The 16167-nt window shown below is 62.1% G+C and overlaps 3 protein-coding genes across 3 annotated transcripts; all 3 read right to left on the reverse strand.

The window, feature by feature from the left end:
* Positions 1-2500: 2500 nt before the first annotated feature.
* On the reverse strand, positions 2501-4394 carry LOC116791759 (erythroferrone-like). Its single transcript, XM_032698058.1, is given in 7 exon segments — positions 2501-2700; positions 2735-2771; positions 3157-3235; positions 3347-3437; positions 3510-3618; positions 3712-3890; positions 4028-4394. Coding segments are annotated over 7 exon segments (1062 nt in total).
* Positions 4395-5185: 791 nt separating this feature from the next.
* On the reverse strand, positions 5186-8981 carry KLHL30 (kelch like family member 30). The gene is made up of 7 exons (XM_032697864.1): positions 7829-8981; positions 7579-7747; positions 7301-7387; positions 6924-7079; positions 6637-6825; positions 5933-6078; positions 5186-5616 (listed from the first exon to the last, which is right to left on the reverse strand). The coding sequence occupies exons 1-7, from the start codon at positions 8600-8602 to the stop codon at positions 5365-5367; spliced, it is 1773 nt and encodes a 590-aa protein (XP_032553755.1). The 5' UTR covers positions 8603-8981; the 3' UTR covers positions 5186-5364.
* A 441-nt stretch (positions 8982-9422) lies between these two features.
* On the reverse strand, positions 9423-15650 carry ESPNL (espin like). Its single transcript, XM_032698060.1, has 6 exons — positions 15438-15650; positions 12726-13387; positions 11545-11617; positions 11055-11189; positions 10795-10965; positions 9423-10727 (listed from the first exon to the last, which is right to left on the reverse strand). The coding sequence occupies exons 1-6, from the start codon at positions 15648-15650 to the stop codon at positions 9489-9491; spliced, it is 2493 nt and encodes an 830-aa protein (XP_032553951.1). The 3' UTR covers positions 9423-9488.
* Between the last annotated feature and the right edge of the window lie 517 nt (positions 15651-16167).

The following is a 16167-nucleotide window of genomic DNA, read 5'->3' on the forward strand; positions in this document are numbered from 1 at the left end:
TCTGGTATCTGATCCTGACCCAGTGCCTCTACCAGCTGTTGCTGCAAGACAGTGTGCTGTTTTCCAGAGAAAATTTGGCTTAAGACCAAATGAAAGCTAAATGGATTGGACCAAAGCACTTAAATTTCTGATTATGTAGCTCTCCCATGCTGTGGGTGAACCGGGGCAGGGAGGGAGGTGAGCCAAGGGGTCTGCATGGGGGTTACTTGCACAACCTCCTTGCTCTGAGGAGGCAGTTGCAGCCCCAAGGAGGTGGGCAGGTTGATGCAGTGGTATCTGCCATTGTGTGCATAGCCCTGGACAGGGCTGTGAGGCTTCCAAGACTCGTTTCTGTTATCTGCATTCCCAGAACTTTGGGAGATGGTCCCAGATCCTGGGCTGTCTGTTTAGTGGAGCACACAAAAGCTGTCCTGTTGTTTGGACAGGTGGGTTGACCATCTTTCGTGGATTTCTGCTCCAGCACTAGTCGGTTGACACAGCCTGGCTCACACTAACTCTCCACATCTCCTGCAGAGGACTGAGGAAGGAACTGGGTGTCTGGTGCAGACTTTGGGTAGTGCTTGCCCTCTGCCAGCTTGTTCTGCTCCCAGCCATTCCTGTGTACTTTGATATAAGGTTGCACTGCAGGATGAGCTGAGATCCCTTTGTTAGCAACTCACTCTGCTGCTTCTGCTCACAAAAGCCAAATTTGGAGAGCCCAGAGAGAGTAGCACAGAATTACTTCAGACTGTGTAGCAAAGAAACCCTGATGGCAGATCTCAGAAAAGCAACTTGCCCTCCTTTTTCACCTCTCCCTTTTTCCACCTCATGCACTGGGGAGGGCTCTGGCCATGCTGTGAGAGCTGAGCCATGCTCCCAGCTCTGTGGCTCCCTCCAGGAGGCCCCTCTGCATTCCAATGTGAGCTGGTGAGAGGAATGTCAGCTTGTTCTTCTCTGTCTTCCCTTCCTCTCCCTCCTCTTAAAACACTTCTTTCCTTCCCTTTAGGAAGAATTCAGAAAGCACAGCTCCAGTTAGGATCGGAATATGCAGCACTGTGGTACAGCAGTGGTTGTTATGGTTAATAATAATTCCTGTAAAATGTCCATTTTTCAGGGCTAAGGGAAAAAGAAAGTGCTGTGGACCAGGTCTCACCATGCCTGGGAGTAGACAGACAGTTAGAAAAGCAGGTTCAGCCCCAGCTTTAGTGGAAGTAAAAAAATTACTTGCTTGAATTTCCTGGTAGGGTGGGGTCTGCAGGAGGTTTCCTGAAAATGCACTCGCCTTGGCTCAGTGCTCAAGCAGCATCCTGCTATGGAGGAGAGCTCCCAAGATCACCCTTCAGGGTGGCCCATGTGCAAGTGCTCTGCATACAGTTCCTCTCCCTTTGGAGCTAACTGAGCTTCTGTCCCCTCCCAACACTTAAATTACCCCTCTAGTACCTCCAGATTAATCAGCTTTCAGTTTTGTGTTTGAGTGCGCTGGGCTCCTGATACCTCACAGGCACAGGACAGCTTACAGCTGGGCAAGCCCCACTCTTGAACAGTGAGTCCTTTTGTGCCTTTTCAGGTGTGTGTAGTAGGAAGAGAGGCAGCTGATCAGAGTGAGGCTCCCTTGGCTTATCATGCATGGGGACTGGGAGGTGATGCCAGGGCCAACCTCCTCGGCTGGGCAGGAGCTGCAGGGGCCTCATCCCTGCCAGGAGGCTGCTGCCAGCCAGATCAGCTGTGGGAGAAGCACAGCTTTGCTTTCAGATAGAACTTGTCTTTGCCCTGAGGAAGAAGTCAGCATTCAGACTGTACAGCCGGAGCCTAACCCCCCTCCTCCCCAGATCCAAACACTGTTACCCACAAATTGCTGCAACAGCTACTTCACGAGGCTCCTCAAGGAGATGCAGCCAGAAAAGCCCTCCTGAGCAAGGTTCAGCACCGAGAAGGTGCCTCCTCCTGCCTGTGTGCATGGATCCCTGGGGGAAGGTGGGGCTTGGGCGCAGCTCAGGCTATCTTGAGGTGTTGCTGGCACAACTTGCCCAGTACTAAGTGCTACTAAGAAATCAAGCGCCCGGGTCCTTCTCCCGCAGCCCTTGCTCGGTCACGTAGCCCTGTGCCCGTCTTCAGCTCAGGCAGCTATCAGAGCCGGAGCAAAGAGCGTATCTGTGCTGCCCACAGCCTGGGCCCCGTGCCATGGGCAGGGAACGCCTGGCGTGGAAAGCCATGGCACAAGAATTTGCTTTAATCGGATGTGCCGTGTTATTGGGACATTGCTTTAATGATTAGCGTGTAGGATGTTTGCTTCTGCCAGCAAACATTCACTGCTCATACACTCCAGGGCAGCTAAAGTGATCCATAATCTGGTTTGGGCTGCTAAGACATTGGGCAGGGGAGGGAAGTCCACTGAGGGCAAAAATGGAGGTGGGGGGCTTTGTCCCAAGCATGGTGGGAGCTGAGCCCTGAGGAGAAGGCAACCATCTGACATCTGCCACTGTCAGCAGCATTTTCCAAGATAAATTTCCAGGCCTAGCCTTTAGTTAAAAGTGAATGCCTTTAGGTCCTTGTCAGGCTATTTTATTATCATCATCATCTTCTCCATGATCTTTTGTTCATCTTCAGCTGGTTCTGCAGCATGAGCAGTATCAGACCAGACTGCAGTTCCTGCCAAGAGCAAATGGTCTTCCCTGGGCTTGGTGCTGAGCAGGGGAGATGTGATCATGGCTGGCAGAGGGAAGGGTCTGGCTTCTCCTGGCACAGGTTCAGTGCCCTGCCTGGTGCCTCTTCACACCCCCAGCAGAACGGCGCTGAAATCGGAGCCGCTTCGAACAGTGAGGGGAGAGCCTGCAGCGTTCTCCACAAAAACAGAGGCGTACTGCCCGGCCTGGGGGGAGAGAGGGCTTAGCAGGGCTGGGACACCTCCCTTGGCACGACCTGGCAGAGCCAAGGAGAGATCTCCCCCCTGTGCGCAGCAGCTGAGAGGTGGAGGTGCCCACACCCTTCCTTCTGGGAAAAGAACATCACAAGGCTTTAGGGCAGTCCAGCCACGGTCTGTGCTACAGTGCAGCAGCAGAGCTCTGCCCTGAGTGTCCCTGGGCTTGGAGAAGCAGACCTGATGCCCAGCCCTGAGCTGGGGCCACAGAAGGCACCTTCCAGCCCAGTACTGTCCCCAGTGGTGCTGACACCACTAACCTGCAGGTAAAGGACTCCGGTGACAGAGATGGTGAAAAGGTCACCCCTGCTCTCCAGCCGGGATGAAGTCTCCAGATTTCTGCAGAAGACGGAGGGTGGTGCTGGGGAGAGCATACCCCCTCCTTTCCCAGGGACGCTGGACTCCTTCCCCTCTCCCTGGCCCAGAGTCCCTTGCTGTGCCCTGCCATACCTGTTGTGCTGGCAGCGGGACTGCACACAGATCAGCACGCGCAGGCGCGTCCCCCGGCACACCTGCCTCTTCTTCGGCGGCTCCCTGTGCACTGGGACAGAGCCGGGGGTGAGAGCCATCCCAAACCACCCTGCCAGGGCCGTGGGGCTGCCCAAGGGCTCACCGATGTGCAGCGTGGTGGTGAAGGTGTAGTACCCTGCGATGGGGGCTGTGTACTGCCCACTGGTCAGGTTCAGCCCTAGGCCACGGTAAAACATCTCCTCCCTCTCAGGCTGGGACAGGGAAGGGCTGGAGTTAGAGAAGGAGCCCCTGTGCCTGGGCGGGCGTCCCCGCAGACAGGGAAGAGGGGCAGGTTGGGCACTAACGATGTAGAACAGCTGCAGCTCCTGTCGTGTTCTCTGCTCCACGGAGATGTCTTCGCGCGTTCGGCAGTGGAAGGCTGCGTTCACGCGATGATGGACCCCGGCCTGGGGGCTGCGTTCTTCCTCTTCCTTATGCCCTTCCCAGGCTGCCCTCTGCACCTTTGCCTGCTCCTTTGCTATTCCTGACCCCAAACCCCACCGGGGTTCGGCGTTAGGAAAGAACCTCCACTTTTCCAGTCTCTGCCGCCCAGCCCTACTGTGTCTCGGGTCGCTGTCCCCCCTCCGCTCCCGCCCCGGCCTCCGACCCCCGCCCCGGTACCTCTGAGCAGGATCTGCAGCTCCCTCAGGAGCTCCACGGGCACAGCGGGGGGGTCCGGGGCAGCCCCTGGCACACGGCCCTGCTCCGCCGCCGGGGGCGGTTTTCCCGGAGAGCGGCCGCCCGCCGGTGCCGTGTCCGCCCCCGGCCCGACACGGGCCCGACCGCCGCTTCCCCGCCCGGGGCTCCCGGCCAGCAGCATCCACGCCTGCCGGGGGTCCACGCCGGCCGCCCCCGGCCCTCCGCGTCCCGTCGCCGCCGCCGCCCATCCCGCAGCTGCTCCCGGGCCCGGCGGCCGCTCCCGAGCTGCCCGCGGGGGTTCGGTGCCGGCGGCACAGAGGAGCGCCAGGCACAGCCCCGACAGCCGCATCCCGCCGCCGCCGCTACCGGGAGGGCGGTCCCGACCCCGCCTCGGACCCGCCCCATTGCCGGGCTTTGCCCTCGGGGCGCGGGGACCCCCTCGCGTTTAAAACCCCGCGTGGCCGTGGGGAGCAGCGCGGGGCTCCTAAAGTGGGAGGTGCCCACCCCGCCGTGGGCATGTTTAACGTTCCTAAAACAGCGAACAACCGAAGGCGGGACAGCTAAGCCGTCCAGCCGTGCTGGCTGTAGGCCCGGCCGACAGGGGAGCGTCGTTTTGTGCTCGCCCATCCCTCTACAACCGGTGCCAGCAGAGAGGGGCTGGGGCAGCAGTCACAGCACCAGGAGCAGGGAGGCGCCCGGGTGCTGGCTGCTTCGCCATGAGCGCAGATCGCTTCCCTGGGACGCACGCTGTGTCTCACAGGAACGAAACCAGGATTATGCACCCTGCCACAGGCTACTCGGCCACCTGAGGACAAGCATCCAAAATGTCGCTTGTCTCCTGTCATTCTGTGCCACAGGGCACTGGGGCGAGTCTAACACTTAAATCTAAGCCAGAGAGGGGCTGGAGAGCTTTGGGTGTTGGGCAAGAGATTCCTCTGGTACCACTTGGGTTTTTCCATGCTGGATGTCAGTGGAATGGGGAAAGAGGCCGTAACCCCCAAGCAGCGACATCTGACTTTGATGGGATGGACCACACTTTGGGAGGCCATGTAACACCCTAAAAGCTTTAGAGTTTTGGAGGGGGGAAAGGCAGTTAAAAAAAAAATCGACCAACCAAAAAAACAAACCACAAGCCAAAAGAAGAGAGCATTAGCCAAAGCATGTTTATAAGGAAAAGCCTTTTCCCTGCAGTGGTGGGGAAACACACTCCTGCTGCCCCAGCCAGCCTGGCAGAGGGCTTTCCATCCCCCCTCATGGGGCTGAACAGGCCACAGGGAGATGCGAGAGGGGAGCGTGGCCACATAGGGTGATGGGCTCTCCTACCATCCATGGTCACTCTGGAAAGCCTCTGTCCACTTGGAGGTGTCCATGAAGATGGAGGAGGAGCTGTGGAAGAGCCAGAGGCAGGGCAGGGAGCCCTCCCGTGTCCAGAGATCCTTGGCACAGTCATACACCTCCATTTCTACCCGGTAGTCCCCATCCATGCCCTTCCAGTGGCCACCAGTGACAAAGAGACGGTCGCCCAGTGCCACCATCCCACCGTTCTCATGGAGCACATGCAGGAGCTGCACCTGTGTTGAGGGGCAGGGTGAGATGTGCAGGGACTCCTCGGTGACCTCCCACTCCCACTGCAGAGGACATCTATCCACCAGATGTGTCTCCCTGCCCCATCCTCTCTGTAGGTTTGGGGCCCCTGGTGCCTAGTGCAGGAGGGATGGGGGAGCAGGGGAAAAAGGACTGGGGCATCCTCAGCTCCACAGGAGTTAACAGAGCCAAGGGATGAGTGGGCAGAAGGGAGAAGGGGTGCTGACACCCAGGGGGAGCAGGTGAGAACACCTTCCCCACCTCCCTGGGAGGTTGATTTTGCCTGGCCCCACATCCCACAACCTTCTGCCAGATGTTGGCCTCCGGGTTGTACACGTAGACCTTCTTGGTGTTGTCCCCAATAAGGTAGATGAGCCCGCGTAGGGTGGCACAGCGTGGGGCCGAGAGGTACTTGGGGATGAAGGGGGATGTGATCACACTCCACAAATCTGCAAGGAGCAGGCATTAGCAGCACGTCCCACCCTTGGCTCTCGATGCAGCTGCCAGTGACTGAAAAAAGCATCGCTGAGCCCATGGCTATTTCAGGGGGAATTTGAAAGGGAGGAGGCAGAGTAGCCAGGCAGACCTGCACCCACAGTCCCCACCCCAGGCGAGGGTCTTGCATAAAAAATAGAGGGAATGGGGACATGGTTTGTAGTGGTGCTGTGGGATGGGGGAGAGGCTACTCAAGGAGGTGGCATTGTCACAGGGGGTTAGTCTCTTCCTAAGGCAGGCAGCCTCCCCCACCCCTATGCCCCAGAGATCCCACTCCACTAAAGCTCAAGTCCAGGCTGTGTCAGATGTCTGTGACTCAGGTCCATGCTGCTGGCAGCCGTGCTCCTGCTGGAGCCGTGTTCCCTGTGCCACAGCCATCACTGCACCCTGTTAGCACCTGCCCACATCCCACAGGACCACGCCTGAAAGCACAGGGGGTCAACTGCCTGGGGTGACCCCCCCTCACCAGCCTCCCCAGGACAGTGTTGGTGGATGGCAGGGTCCACTCTCACCTTGGACAGGGTTGTAGCACTGCAGGGTGAGCGCATTGTACTTGACGGCACAGGAGCCCACCAGGTAGAGCTTGCCCGAGCAGCTGGCGGCTGCAAAATTGCTCACGTACTTGAGGGCTGGGCTGATGGCACACCAGCTCTTGTTGTAGGGGTCATAGCGCTCCACCTCCACCACGTCCACTGTTGTCCCTGCAGGGTGACGGGACGCTGCAGCCACCCCGCTGCTCTGGGGCACCCATGAACCCCCACCCTAGCAGCATCCACCACATCCATCCTTGCAGCCTTACCCCCAATGACGTAGATCTCACCATTGAGGACAGCACTGGTGTGGTTTGTCCGGGCTCTCAGCATGGAAGCGATGGGCTTCCAGAGGCCGTCCCTGGGGCAGAAGCACCATGCCTGGGTCGTTGACCACGTATCATTCTGGGACCCCCGGGAGCCGCCTGGGGAGAGATGGGTCAGATGGGCCACTGTCTCTGAGTGCAGCTGTCCCTGGGCATCTCTTGCCAGCATCCGGATTTGCCAAAGCAGGGAGTAAGAAGAGGACTTCGCTCAGAGAGGAGCCCCAGGCCCCATGCTAGTGCCTCGTGCTCACGTTTGTCCTCTACCATCCATCCCTATTTCTTGAAGATGCCCACCCTGCACCAGCAGCCCTAGAACCTACCTGTGACGTACACATCGTTGTTCAGAGTCACCAGGGAAAAGCCCCATTTGTTGTAATCAGGGAAGTCGGGCAGAGCCATCCATCGCTCTGAAACCCAGCAGAATCAAGCAATGACCTCCCAGCCAGCAGTGGCACTTCTTAAGCCACCCCAGTTTCAACCCCATCCCCCACCCCAACAATGCCCCTCCAAACTGACACTAGTTTGGCAAGAGGTGGTTTTGGGGTAGACAGAGGGTTAATTAACATGGGGGAGAGTGAAGGGGGAGGTGGGCACTTACTACTTTTGGGGTTGTAGAAGGCAAAGTTCCTGGAGGCAGCTGGCATCTCCAGCTCCCTCCCCTCATCTTCACCATCCTCCAGCACGCGGCCACCAACCACCACCAGCACCTCCTCCAGCTTCTGTGGTGGGGTTGGGGGGTTCTTCAGGGCACCAGTGTTGCTCTGCCCCTGATGTAGAGGCCAGAGCAGAACAGTCAGGCTCCTCCCTCCAGGCTCAGGAAGTGGGATTTGGGGGCAGAGGATACCCACCATGGTGCAGGATCGGGCGACGAGGGCCTTGATGGCATCTGAGTCACGTACAAGGGGCTCAGTGGCAAGTAGGTTCTGCAGGTACTGGTCAGGCAGCGAGACCAGGTGGGTCAGCTCCAGCAGCTCGGGCAGGAACTGAGCTCGGGACCCCGGGTCGTGGCGTACCCAGCGTAGCACAGCCTCGACCAGGCTACGTTCCTCCTGCACCTGCAGCTGGTCATTGGAGAGGTAGGTGGCCAACCTCTCCTTGGAGAGCTGGAGGAACTCCTCCTGCAGAGAGACGGCTTCAAAATTCTCCTGCAAGAAAGACCAAGCCTTGGAGGAGACCTCAGGGCAGCCGTGGCTCTCACCAAACTCACAGATACCTAGGCAGTTGGTGGCGTCCATCTGCTGCCGGAGGTAGCGGCTGCAGACCTTCTGGATAGCAGGGAAGTGGAGCTGGCTGGAGGTCCGCATCAGCCCCTCCACGTTGCCCTGGTTGATGGTGACCTTCCCTGTGTAGGCGAAGTTGAGCAGCATCTCCAGTGCACTGGGATCTACCTCCTTCAGCTCCACCCGCGCCGCGATGCTCTCGGCAAAGTCTCCAGAGAACATGGCATAGAAGTAATGGCTGCAGAGGGCCAGGACGCCACGGTGGCAAGGGAACTCCTGCCCACCCACCACCAGTGTCACATCGGCCAGTTTAGGGTTGGTGCGCAGCTGCTGCAGCCCCTCCAGCACACCCTGGGCGTGTGAAGGCAGGCAGAAGTCAAAGTCGTCCACATTCCTCACCATGGTGCTGAGGATGGCCGCGGGGCCTGGCAGGCAGCACCCGAGCAGAGCGAGGCGAGGGTTTCCCTGCCAGGAAAAGGCGACAGTGTCTCCCTTTCTCCCTGCCCCGGCACCCCCCTCGCTTTCCCAGCGCCCGAGTCACGATCAGCAGTGGTGGCAGAAGTGCTCCCCGCAGCGCCCCCGCTCCCAGGCCATGGTTTCTCCTCCCCACGCCGCAGCTGCCCTGCTGGGGCTGCGACCGGCCTTTTGGGGGTGATTTGGGGCTGGGTTGAGGTCCCCCCGGCGCAGTCGCTCCCGCTCTCACCAGCGCTCCACAGCCCCGGCCGGCCCGCGGGAAGGAAGTGGTCACCGTCCCGGCGCTGGGCAGGGACACGCCGGCGACACGGGATTAGCCGGGACAGGGGGCCACATGCTATTTTTAGGCAGCACCTCGACATTGCTCCCTGCTCTTAAAGGCACCGCACGGGCAGAGCCGTCGCCACCGCCCATCTCCGTCGCCCCGCGGCGTTGCTGCCTTTAGTAAAGCCTCCCCCTCGTGCGGGGGTCGGCTGGGCACCGTGCCTGGCGGTACCCGCTCCCACAGCAACCCCCTCCACCCTGTCTGTAGGCAGGGGTCCCCGCGATGCCCCTCCTCCTTCCCCCGGCCGGGACTGCAGGTGCCGGTGTAAATATAGGCCGTTATCTCACTCCGCGACGGCCGCAAACACGCGGCGGCAGCCGGGGACCGAGACACCCGACCCCGGGGGAGGGGGGATCGAAATGCTGGGGCGAGCCCCCTCTCTCAGCAGCTTTCTCCATCGCCCCGGGAAACCTCGCTCAACTGGAAGAGAACCGAGAAGGTGTTTTATTGCATCCCGCGGCCTCCACAGCACTCCGCAGCCCGCCGGCATCACTCCTCCAGGCTGAAGATCTCGGCCTCTTTCTCCTTCCAAAAGGCGAAGCTGCGATCGATGTAGCGGCAAATCTCCTCCCCCTCCTCCCCGGCCTCCCCCGGCCGCTGGGCCGGGCTCTGCGAGGACCCGAAGTACCGTGCCTTGATGTCGTCGAAGCCGTCGCGCCAGCTGCGCCTCCCAGCCGCGATCTCGTCGGTGACGGCGCGGTGGAAGGCGCGCACCGCCCGCCAGCCGTGCCGGCCCAGCTGCTCGAACACCTCGAAGCAGAGCAGGTGGCGGCCGCGGCGCTCCTCGGGGGGCAGCTCCTGTTCCAAGATGCGGAAATAGCCCAGCATGAACATCTCCAGCGACAAACTCTCGTACTCGGCTGGGCCGCCCCCCGCCGCCGCCACGAACTGCTCCGGTGACAGCAGGGCACGGGCGGGGGGCGGCGGCGGGGGGCGGCGGCAGACGGCGTCCCGCCAGGAGCCCAGGAGCCTCTGAATGGCCGCCCGCTGCCGCTCCAAGCGGGCCGCCCCACTCCCCGCCGTCTGCCGAGGGTCCCCGGCGGGCCGGGGAGGCGCGTAGGCGGAGCGTCTCCAATGGCTCAGGAAGAGCATCACGATCCGTTCCTTCCTTAGGCTGCCGCACACCGACACCGGCCCCGGCCCCGGCCCCGGCCCCGTGCCGCCGCCGTCAGAAAACGCCTCCTCGCAGCTGATGCCCGAGTCGCTGGCGGCCTCCCCCTCGCCGCCCCCGGCCGGCGCGGCCCCCGCCGCCCCCCAGGCGGGCTCGAAGGCGCCGCGCAAGCTGCGGACGCAGACTCCACATTGCCGGATCTCCCGCTGCGCCAGGCTGCCCGCCGGCTCCCGGGGCTGCACACCGGCGACAAGGGGAGCGGGGTCAGCGACAGGGGCGGCGGCGACAGCGCGGGACCCCCACACCCCCTCGGCGTGGCCCAGCAGCGCGGCCAGGCTGCTGACGGCGCCGGCCAGGCGGCCGCACCAGAGGGGCAGGGGCTGCCCGGGGGCGGGCGGGGGGCTGCGGACGGAGATGCTGAGCAGCGGGGCGGGCAGGAGGGCGCGTAGCTCCCGCGCCAAGCGCCGCAGCTCGCCCTGGTACACCTCGCCGCGTCGCCGCAGCCGCAGGCTCTCCACCGCCCTCTCCAGCTGATGCAGGTCCGCCTCGGTCAGCAGCTCCCCGAAGGGGCCCAGCATGGCTTGGTGGGAGGGCGAGAAGCTCCAGGCGGCTGCATCCTGCGGAGACACCAGGTTAGCGACCCCTGACCGCCCGCGCCCCCTCCCCGCCCCGCGCCCCTCCTACCTGCCCTCCCGCCGCCTCGTCCCACAGCCGGGCCCGCAGCCGCCGCACCATCACCTGCCGCTTCCACTCAGGGATGAGCCGGCCCCGCTCATCGTGCGTGGGCACAAGGGAGTCCACGTCCGCCTCCGCGGGGTCCGACCCGGGGGGTCCCGCCGGCCCAGCCACCCCGTCCTGCGAGGGTTGGAATCACGGGGAGCTCGAAGGGCTAAACGGCGGTCGAGAGGGCGAGCCGGGGCCCGCGGACCGAGCCAGCGACCTACCGGGTGGGCGAGGAAGGGCGCCGGGATCCTGGCTCGCTGAGAGGGCTTGCGGAACTTCAGCTCCACCGGCACCGACCTGCTGGGGTCCATCCGCCGGGCCGACCAGCTGCTGGGGACAGAGACACGGGCCTCCTCCTGCGGGAGGGCAGCAAGGAGACGTGGGCCTCAACATCCCCAGGGCCCCCCAGGCATGACCGGCTGAGGGGTGACTCGACACATCACCCCACTTCTTGCAGGGAACCCTCCCCGGGGGAGACCCACAGGTGGGTCTGCTTCCTTCAGAGAAGAAGCTGAGGAGTCCCGGTGGCCCCCTTTCCCCCAGGGATGCCCTGCAACACCCCTGCAGCCAAGGGCCGAGCCCAGGGCCATCTCATGGCTGCCAACCCTTCTCCGGACTTCCCATACCCCCGGCCTGCCCTCCCTCTCTCTGGAGTGATGGGCTGGCATTCTCTGGGGACATGCCCGCTGCCCCAGCCCAGCGGGGTCTTACCTGCTGCGGGGGGCTGAGCTGGCCGCTGGGGACCCCTGCCGAGGTTAGGGAGTCTGGTCCTGCCTGCCCTGCCCTGCTCAGGGAACACCCAAAAGTGGGTGCAGCTGCACCCCCAAAGTCCCTGTGTGTGGAAGAATGAGCAATACGGGGTGTGAGGGGAGGCCGGAGTGGTAGGGCAGCCCTGGAGAGGGCAGGGGCCAGGGCTGCAGCGCTGGGGCAGGGCACAGAGGCATTGAGCGTTGTATTAATATTTGATGGGGCATCGAGTGGCAGCACCGGGGCTCAGTGGGTGGAACTGGCAGTGTTCCTGGAGATAGTGGCTCGGTGACTTGGCTCCAAGCCTTGTCCTGCTCCTGGGCCAATGGAGAATGGCTGAGGCTGGGGACAGAGGAAGCCTTTTGCATTGGCTGGCACTGAGGGCAGGTTCTGGCAGTGGGTGGGGGATCTTCAGCAGAGGGACCTGCTGTACCACTGCCCGGGCATCTGTTATGGACATTGAGCCATGTTTGTGTTCTCCTCCACCGCCATCCATTATATATGGCCAGGACAGACTCGTGGGGCTCACTTACATGTGAGAAATTCAATCGAGGGGCTGGAATAAAATCAAGAAGCAGCAGATCAGAGCCTATAAACACGGATGGGCTGGCAAGGATCCATTACAGATTCAGCCTCTCAATCCCTCCCTGGCTTCAGTGCAGGCTGACACTCGGCTCTCATGGGGGGATGAGCCAATACCATCAAGCACCAGTGCATGTTATGCTTTGCTGTAGGAGGGGGGGAATTTGCTTAAAGCCCTTTGGCAGGTGGCTGTGCCAGGGCTGCCTCCCCAGCCTGGAGAGCTTCCCCCAGGAAAACAGCCCTCCACAGTGCGGGGGCGTGCAGGACCACTAGAGGAGAGGAGAAGGTCTGCCCCAAACCTCCATCTCAGACTCTTTCCTGACCATGGTCCTCAGGAAAGCAGACACCAGCCCCTTCAGGACCTGCTCAAAGAGTCCCAGAAAATTCTCCCCTCCAACATCTACATTCCTCCCCCTCTACTGGTTCTTCAGCCATATCCCACCCTCTCCCACAGCCGTATCCTTCCCTCTCCCACAGCTCCCACTCCCCCAGTCCTACAGCAAGGAGCAAATGAGCAGAAGAAACCAGCTGAGGTTCGTGGGGTTTTAATTCACGGGGCCCACAGAGGCTCCGGTTCAAAGGGGATGACGGGGAGGCGGCGCACGTAGTCCCCCGAGGCCAGCTCTTCCTCCCGCACCCTGTGCCGCCGCTCTTCCAATTCCCTCCGCACACGGCGCGGGGGCACGGGGGGACTCTGCTCCCTGTCCCCGTCGGAGAATCGCCGGCGACGGCCACCTCCAGGACCCCGCGGCTGCTGCTGCTGCTGCTCCTCCTGCCGCCGCTGCTGCTCCTGCCGCCAGCGCAGCACGAAGGGATGGAGGGGGCGACGGCGGCGACGTGGGGCCACCCCAGCACGGTTGTCCTGCCCCTGCAGCAGGCGGATGGCCCCGATGGGCTCCCGGCACAGCGGGCAGGTGGCGGCGGCCCGGCCCTGGAGGCAGGCATGGCAGAAGATGTGCCCGCAGGGCTCCACGGCAGCAGGGCTTGCCAGGGCACCCAGGCAGATCAGGCAGCTCCTCTCGGCTCCTGGCGCTGCTGCCTCATGCCTGGCCTCCTCCATTGCTGTTCCTACCCTTGAGTCTTCGCAGCTGCTGCTGGCACTGGCTGGGTGCTGCTGGAAGGACTCAAAGGCTTGGCTTGCGCTGGCGGCACTCGGAGCCCCCTCGTCCACTGTGGGACTCGGAGGCTCCTTGGCCGCTGGTGGCACTCTGAGGCTCCTCAGTCCCTGTCAAGACTCCGAGGCTCCTCAGTCACTGTCAAATCTCACTGGCTCCTTGGCCACTGACGGCTCACAGTCTGGCATGCTCTGGCAGTACTCGACGGCTCGGGTGCTGCCTGCAGACCTCGTCTGTGTGCTGCTGGCAGTGCCCAGCACTGCCTTTTCCAGTTACCTGCTGCAGGTGATGTCATAGGGGGATTGTGACTCTGGTGACATCCCAGAGCTGCCAGGGGCACACTCAGGGCGCAGCCACGACCTCCCTCGTCCACACAGACAGAGCCTGTGACACAAAGCCCACCCTGCACACCTCAGTGTTTGCCCAGCTCCCTTCCAGGTCAGTCTCTGCTGCTGGTGGGCTTGTGCCAGTATCGCACTCAGCAGGACCCACTCTGTAGAGCTGCTTTCCAGGACATGTGTCCTGCTGCCTGGGGCTCTTGCTCCCCAGGGGAAGGATTCTGCTTGTGCCTTGGTTGAACTTCCAGAGGTTCCATCAGATCCTTTCTCCAGCATGTCGAGGTCCCTGTGGGCACAGTGTCATCCTCTGGTGTCTCTGCAGCTCCTGCCCACATGGGATCCTCAGCAAACTTGCTGAGGGTGCCCTGGGCCCCATCGTTCAGGCTGCTGGCGAGAAGGCAGAGGAGCAGGCCCAGCACTGGCCCCTGGCCTACAGCCCTCATGCTCAGCCGCCATCTTGGCTTCACGCCGCTCATCCACACCCTCTGCTTACAGACCCGCAGCACCAACAATTAAAATGAGTTCTTCACACAGCAGATACTGTTTGCAAAGTTTGGCCTTCCCTAAGCCTCCTCTTTCTCCAAACTCATGACAAATGTCTGGGTGATCATTTCTTGGCCCCAGTGAGCCCCACCCTGGGCACGACCGGGATCCCCTGGGGTAGCGCCTCTGTACCCCTGGGAGCCCTGCCTAGAGAGGCCTCAGGATATCCCCGTGACTGCCCCTTCCCGGCCACATGGCACTGCCTGGGAGTGCAGCAGATGAGAGCACAACCCTTCCAGCCCCAAAGCACAGCCCGCCCGCAGTGTCTCCACACCAGCCCAGCCCAGGGGCACGTGTGAGGAGGCAGCAGGGTGAGAAGTTGGCGCTGCTGGAGGAGCCCCTGCAGGGAGGGGCAGGAACAGCTCTGGGCTTCTTCAGAGGAGACCCCCTAAATACGAGGCCCAGCCCAGCTGGGGCCGCTTCTCCCACGGGCAGCGCAGGCAGGTGCCCGTTGTTTGGCAGCTGTGCCAGAGCTGTGCCAGCCCGGAGAGCCTCCCCAGGGATCCCAGCCCCCCACAGCACAGGGGTGTGTGGGGCAAGGAGATGAGAGAAGGATCTGTCCCAAGCCTCCATCTTGACCTCTTTCCTCATCCAGGCCCTCAGAATAGCACACACTGGCCTCTTTGGGATCTGCACAAGCACTCCCAGGGTACTTCTCTTTCCCCTTTGCCTTTCCCTTTCCCCTTTGCCTTTGACTTCCATGTCCCTTTGCATTTCCCTTTCCCCTTTGCCTTTTTCCTTTCATCTTCCCTTTCTTGGCTGCATCCCCATTGGGGATGAGCAAAGGAACACAGAACTACTGGGAAGGGCCACTCTCCCCCAGTTCCAACATCTACATTCCTCCCCCTCTACTGGTTCTTCAGCCATATCCCACCCTCTCCCACAGCCGTATCCTTCCCTCTCCCACAGCTCCCACTCCCCCAGTCCTACAGCAAGGAGCAAATGAGCAGAAGAAACCAGCTGAGGTTCGTGGGGTTTTAATTCACGGGGCCCACAGAGGCTCCGGTTCAAAGGGGATGACGGGGAGGCGGCGCACGTAGTCCCCCGAGGCCAGCTCTTCCTCCCGCACCCTGTGCCGCCGCTCTTCCAATTCCCTCCGCACACGGCGCGGGGGCACGGGGGGACTCTGCTCCCTGTCCCCGTCAGAGAATCGCCGGCGACGGCCACCTCCAGGACCCCGCGGCTGCTGCTGCTGCTGCTCCTCCTGCCGCCGCTGCTGCTCCTGCTGCCAGCGCAGCACGAAGGGATGGAGGGGGCGACGGCGGCGACGTGGGGCCACCCCAGCACGGTTGTCCTGCCCCTGCAGCAGGCGGATGGCCCCGATGGGCTCCCGGCACAGCGGGCAGGTGGCAGCGGCCCGGCCCTGGAGGCAGGCATGGCAGAAGATGTGCCCGCAGGGCTCCACGGCAGCAGGGCTTGCCAGGGCACCCAGGCAGATCAGGCAGCTCCTGTCAGCTCCTGGCGCTGCTGCCTCATGCCTGGCCTCCTCCATTGCTACTCCTGCCCTTGAGTCTTCACAGCTGCTGCTGGCACTGGGTGGGTGCTGCTGGAAGGACTCAAAGGCTTGGCTTGTGCTGGCGGCACTCAGAGCCCCCTCGTCCACTGCAGGACTCGGAGGCTCCTTGGCCGCTGGTGGCACTCTGAGGCTCCTCAGTCCCTGTCAAGACTCCGAGGCTCCTCAGTCACTGTCAAATCTCACTGGCTCCTTGGCCACTGACGGCTCACAGTCTGGCGTGCTCTGGCAGTACTCGACTGCTCGGGTGCTGCCCGCAGACCTCGTCTGTGTGCTGCTGGCAGTGCCCAGCACTGCCTTTTCCAGTTACCCGCTGCACATGATGTCATAGGGGGATTGTGACTCTGGTGACATCCCAGAGCTGCCAGGGGCACACTCAGGGCGCAGCCACGACCTCCCCTGTCCACACAGACAGAGCCTGTGACACAAAGCCCAGCCGGCAGCGGGCTGCACACCTCGGTGTTTGCCCAGCTCCCTTCCAGGGCAGTCCCTGCTG

The sequence above is a fragment of the Chiroxiphia lanceolata genome, chromosome 10, assembly GCF_009829145.1.
Source record: "Chiroxiphia lanceolata isolate bChiLan1 chromosome 10, bChiLan1.pri, whole genome shotgun sequence".
Lineage (NCBI taxonomy): Eukaryota > Metazoa > Chordata > Aves > Passeriformes > Pipridae > Chiroxiphia > Chiroxiphia lanceolata.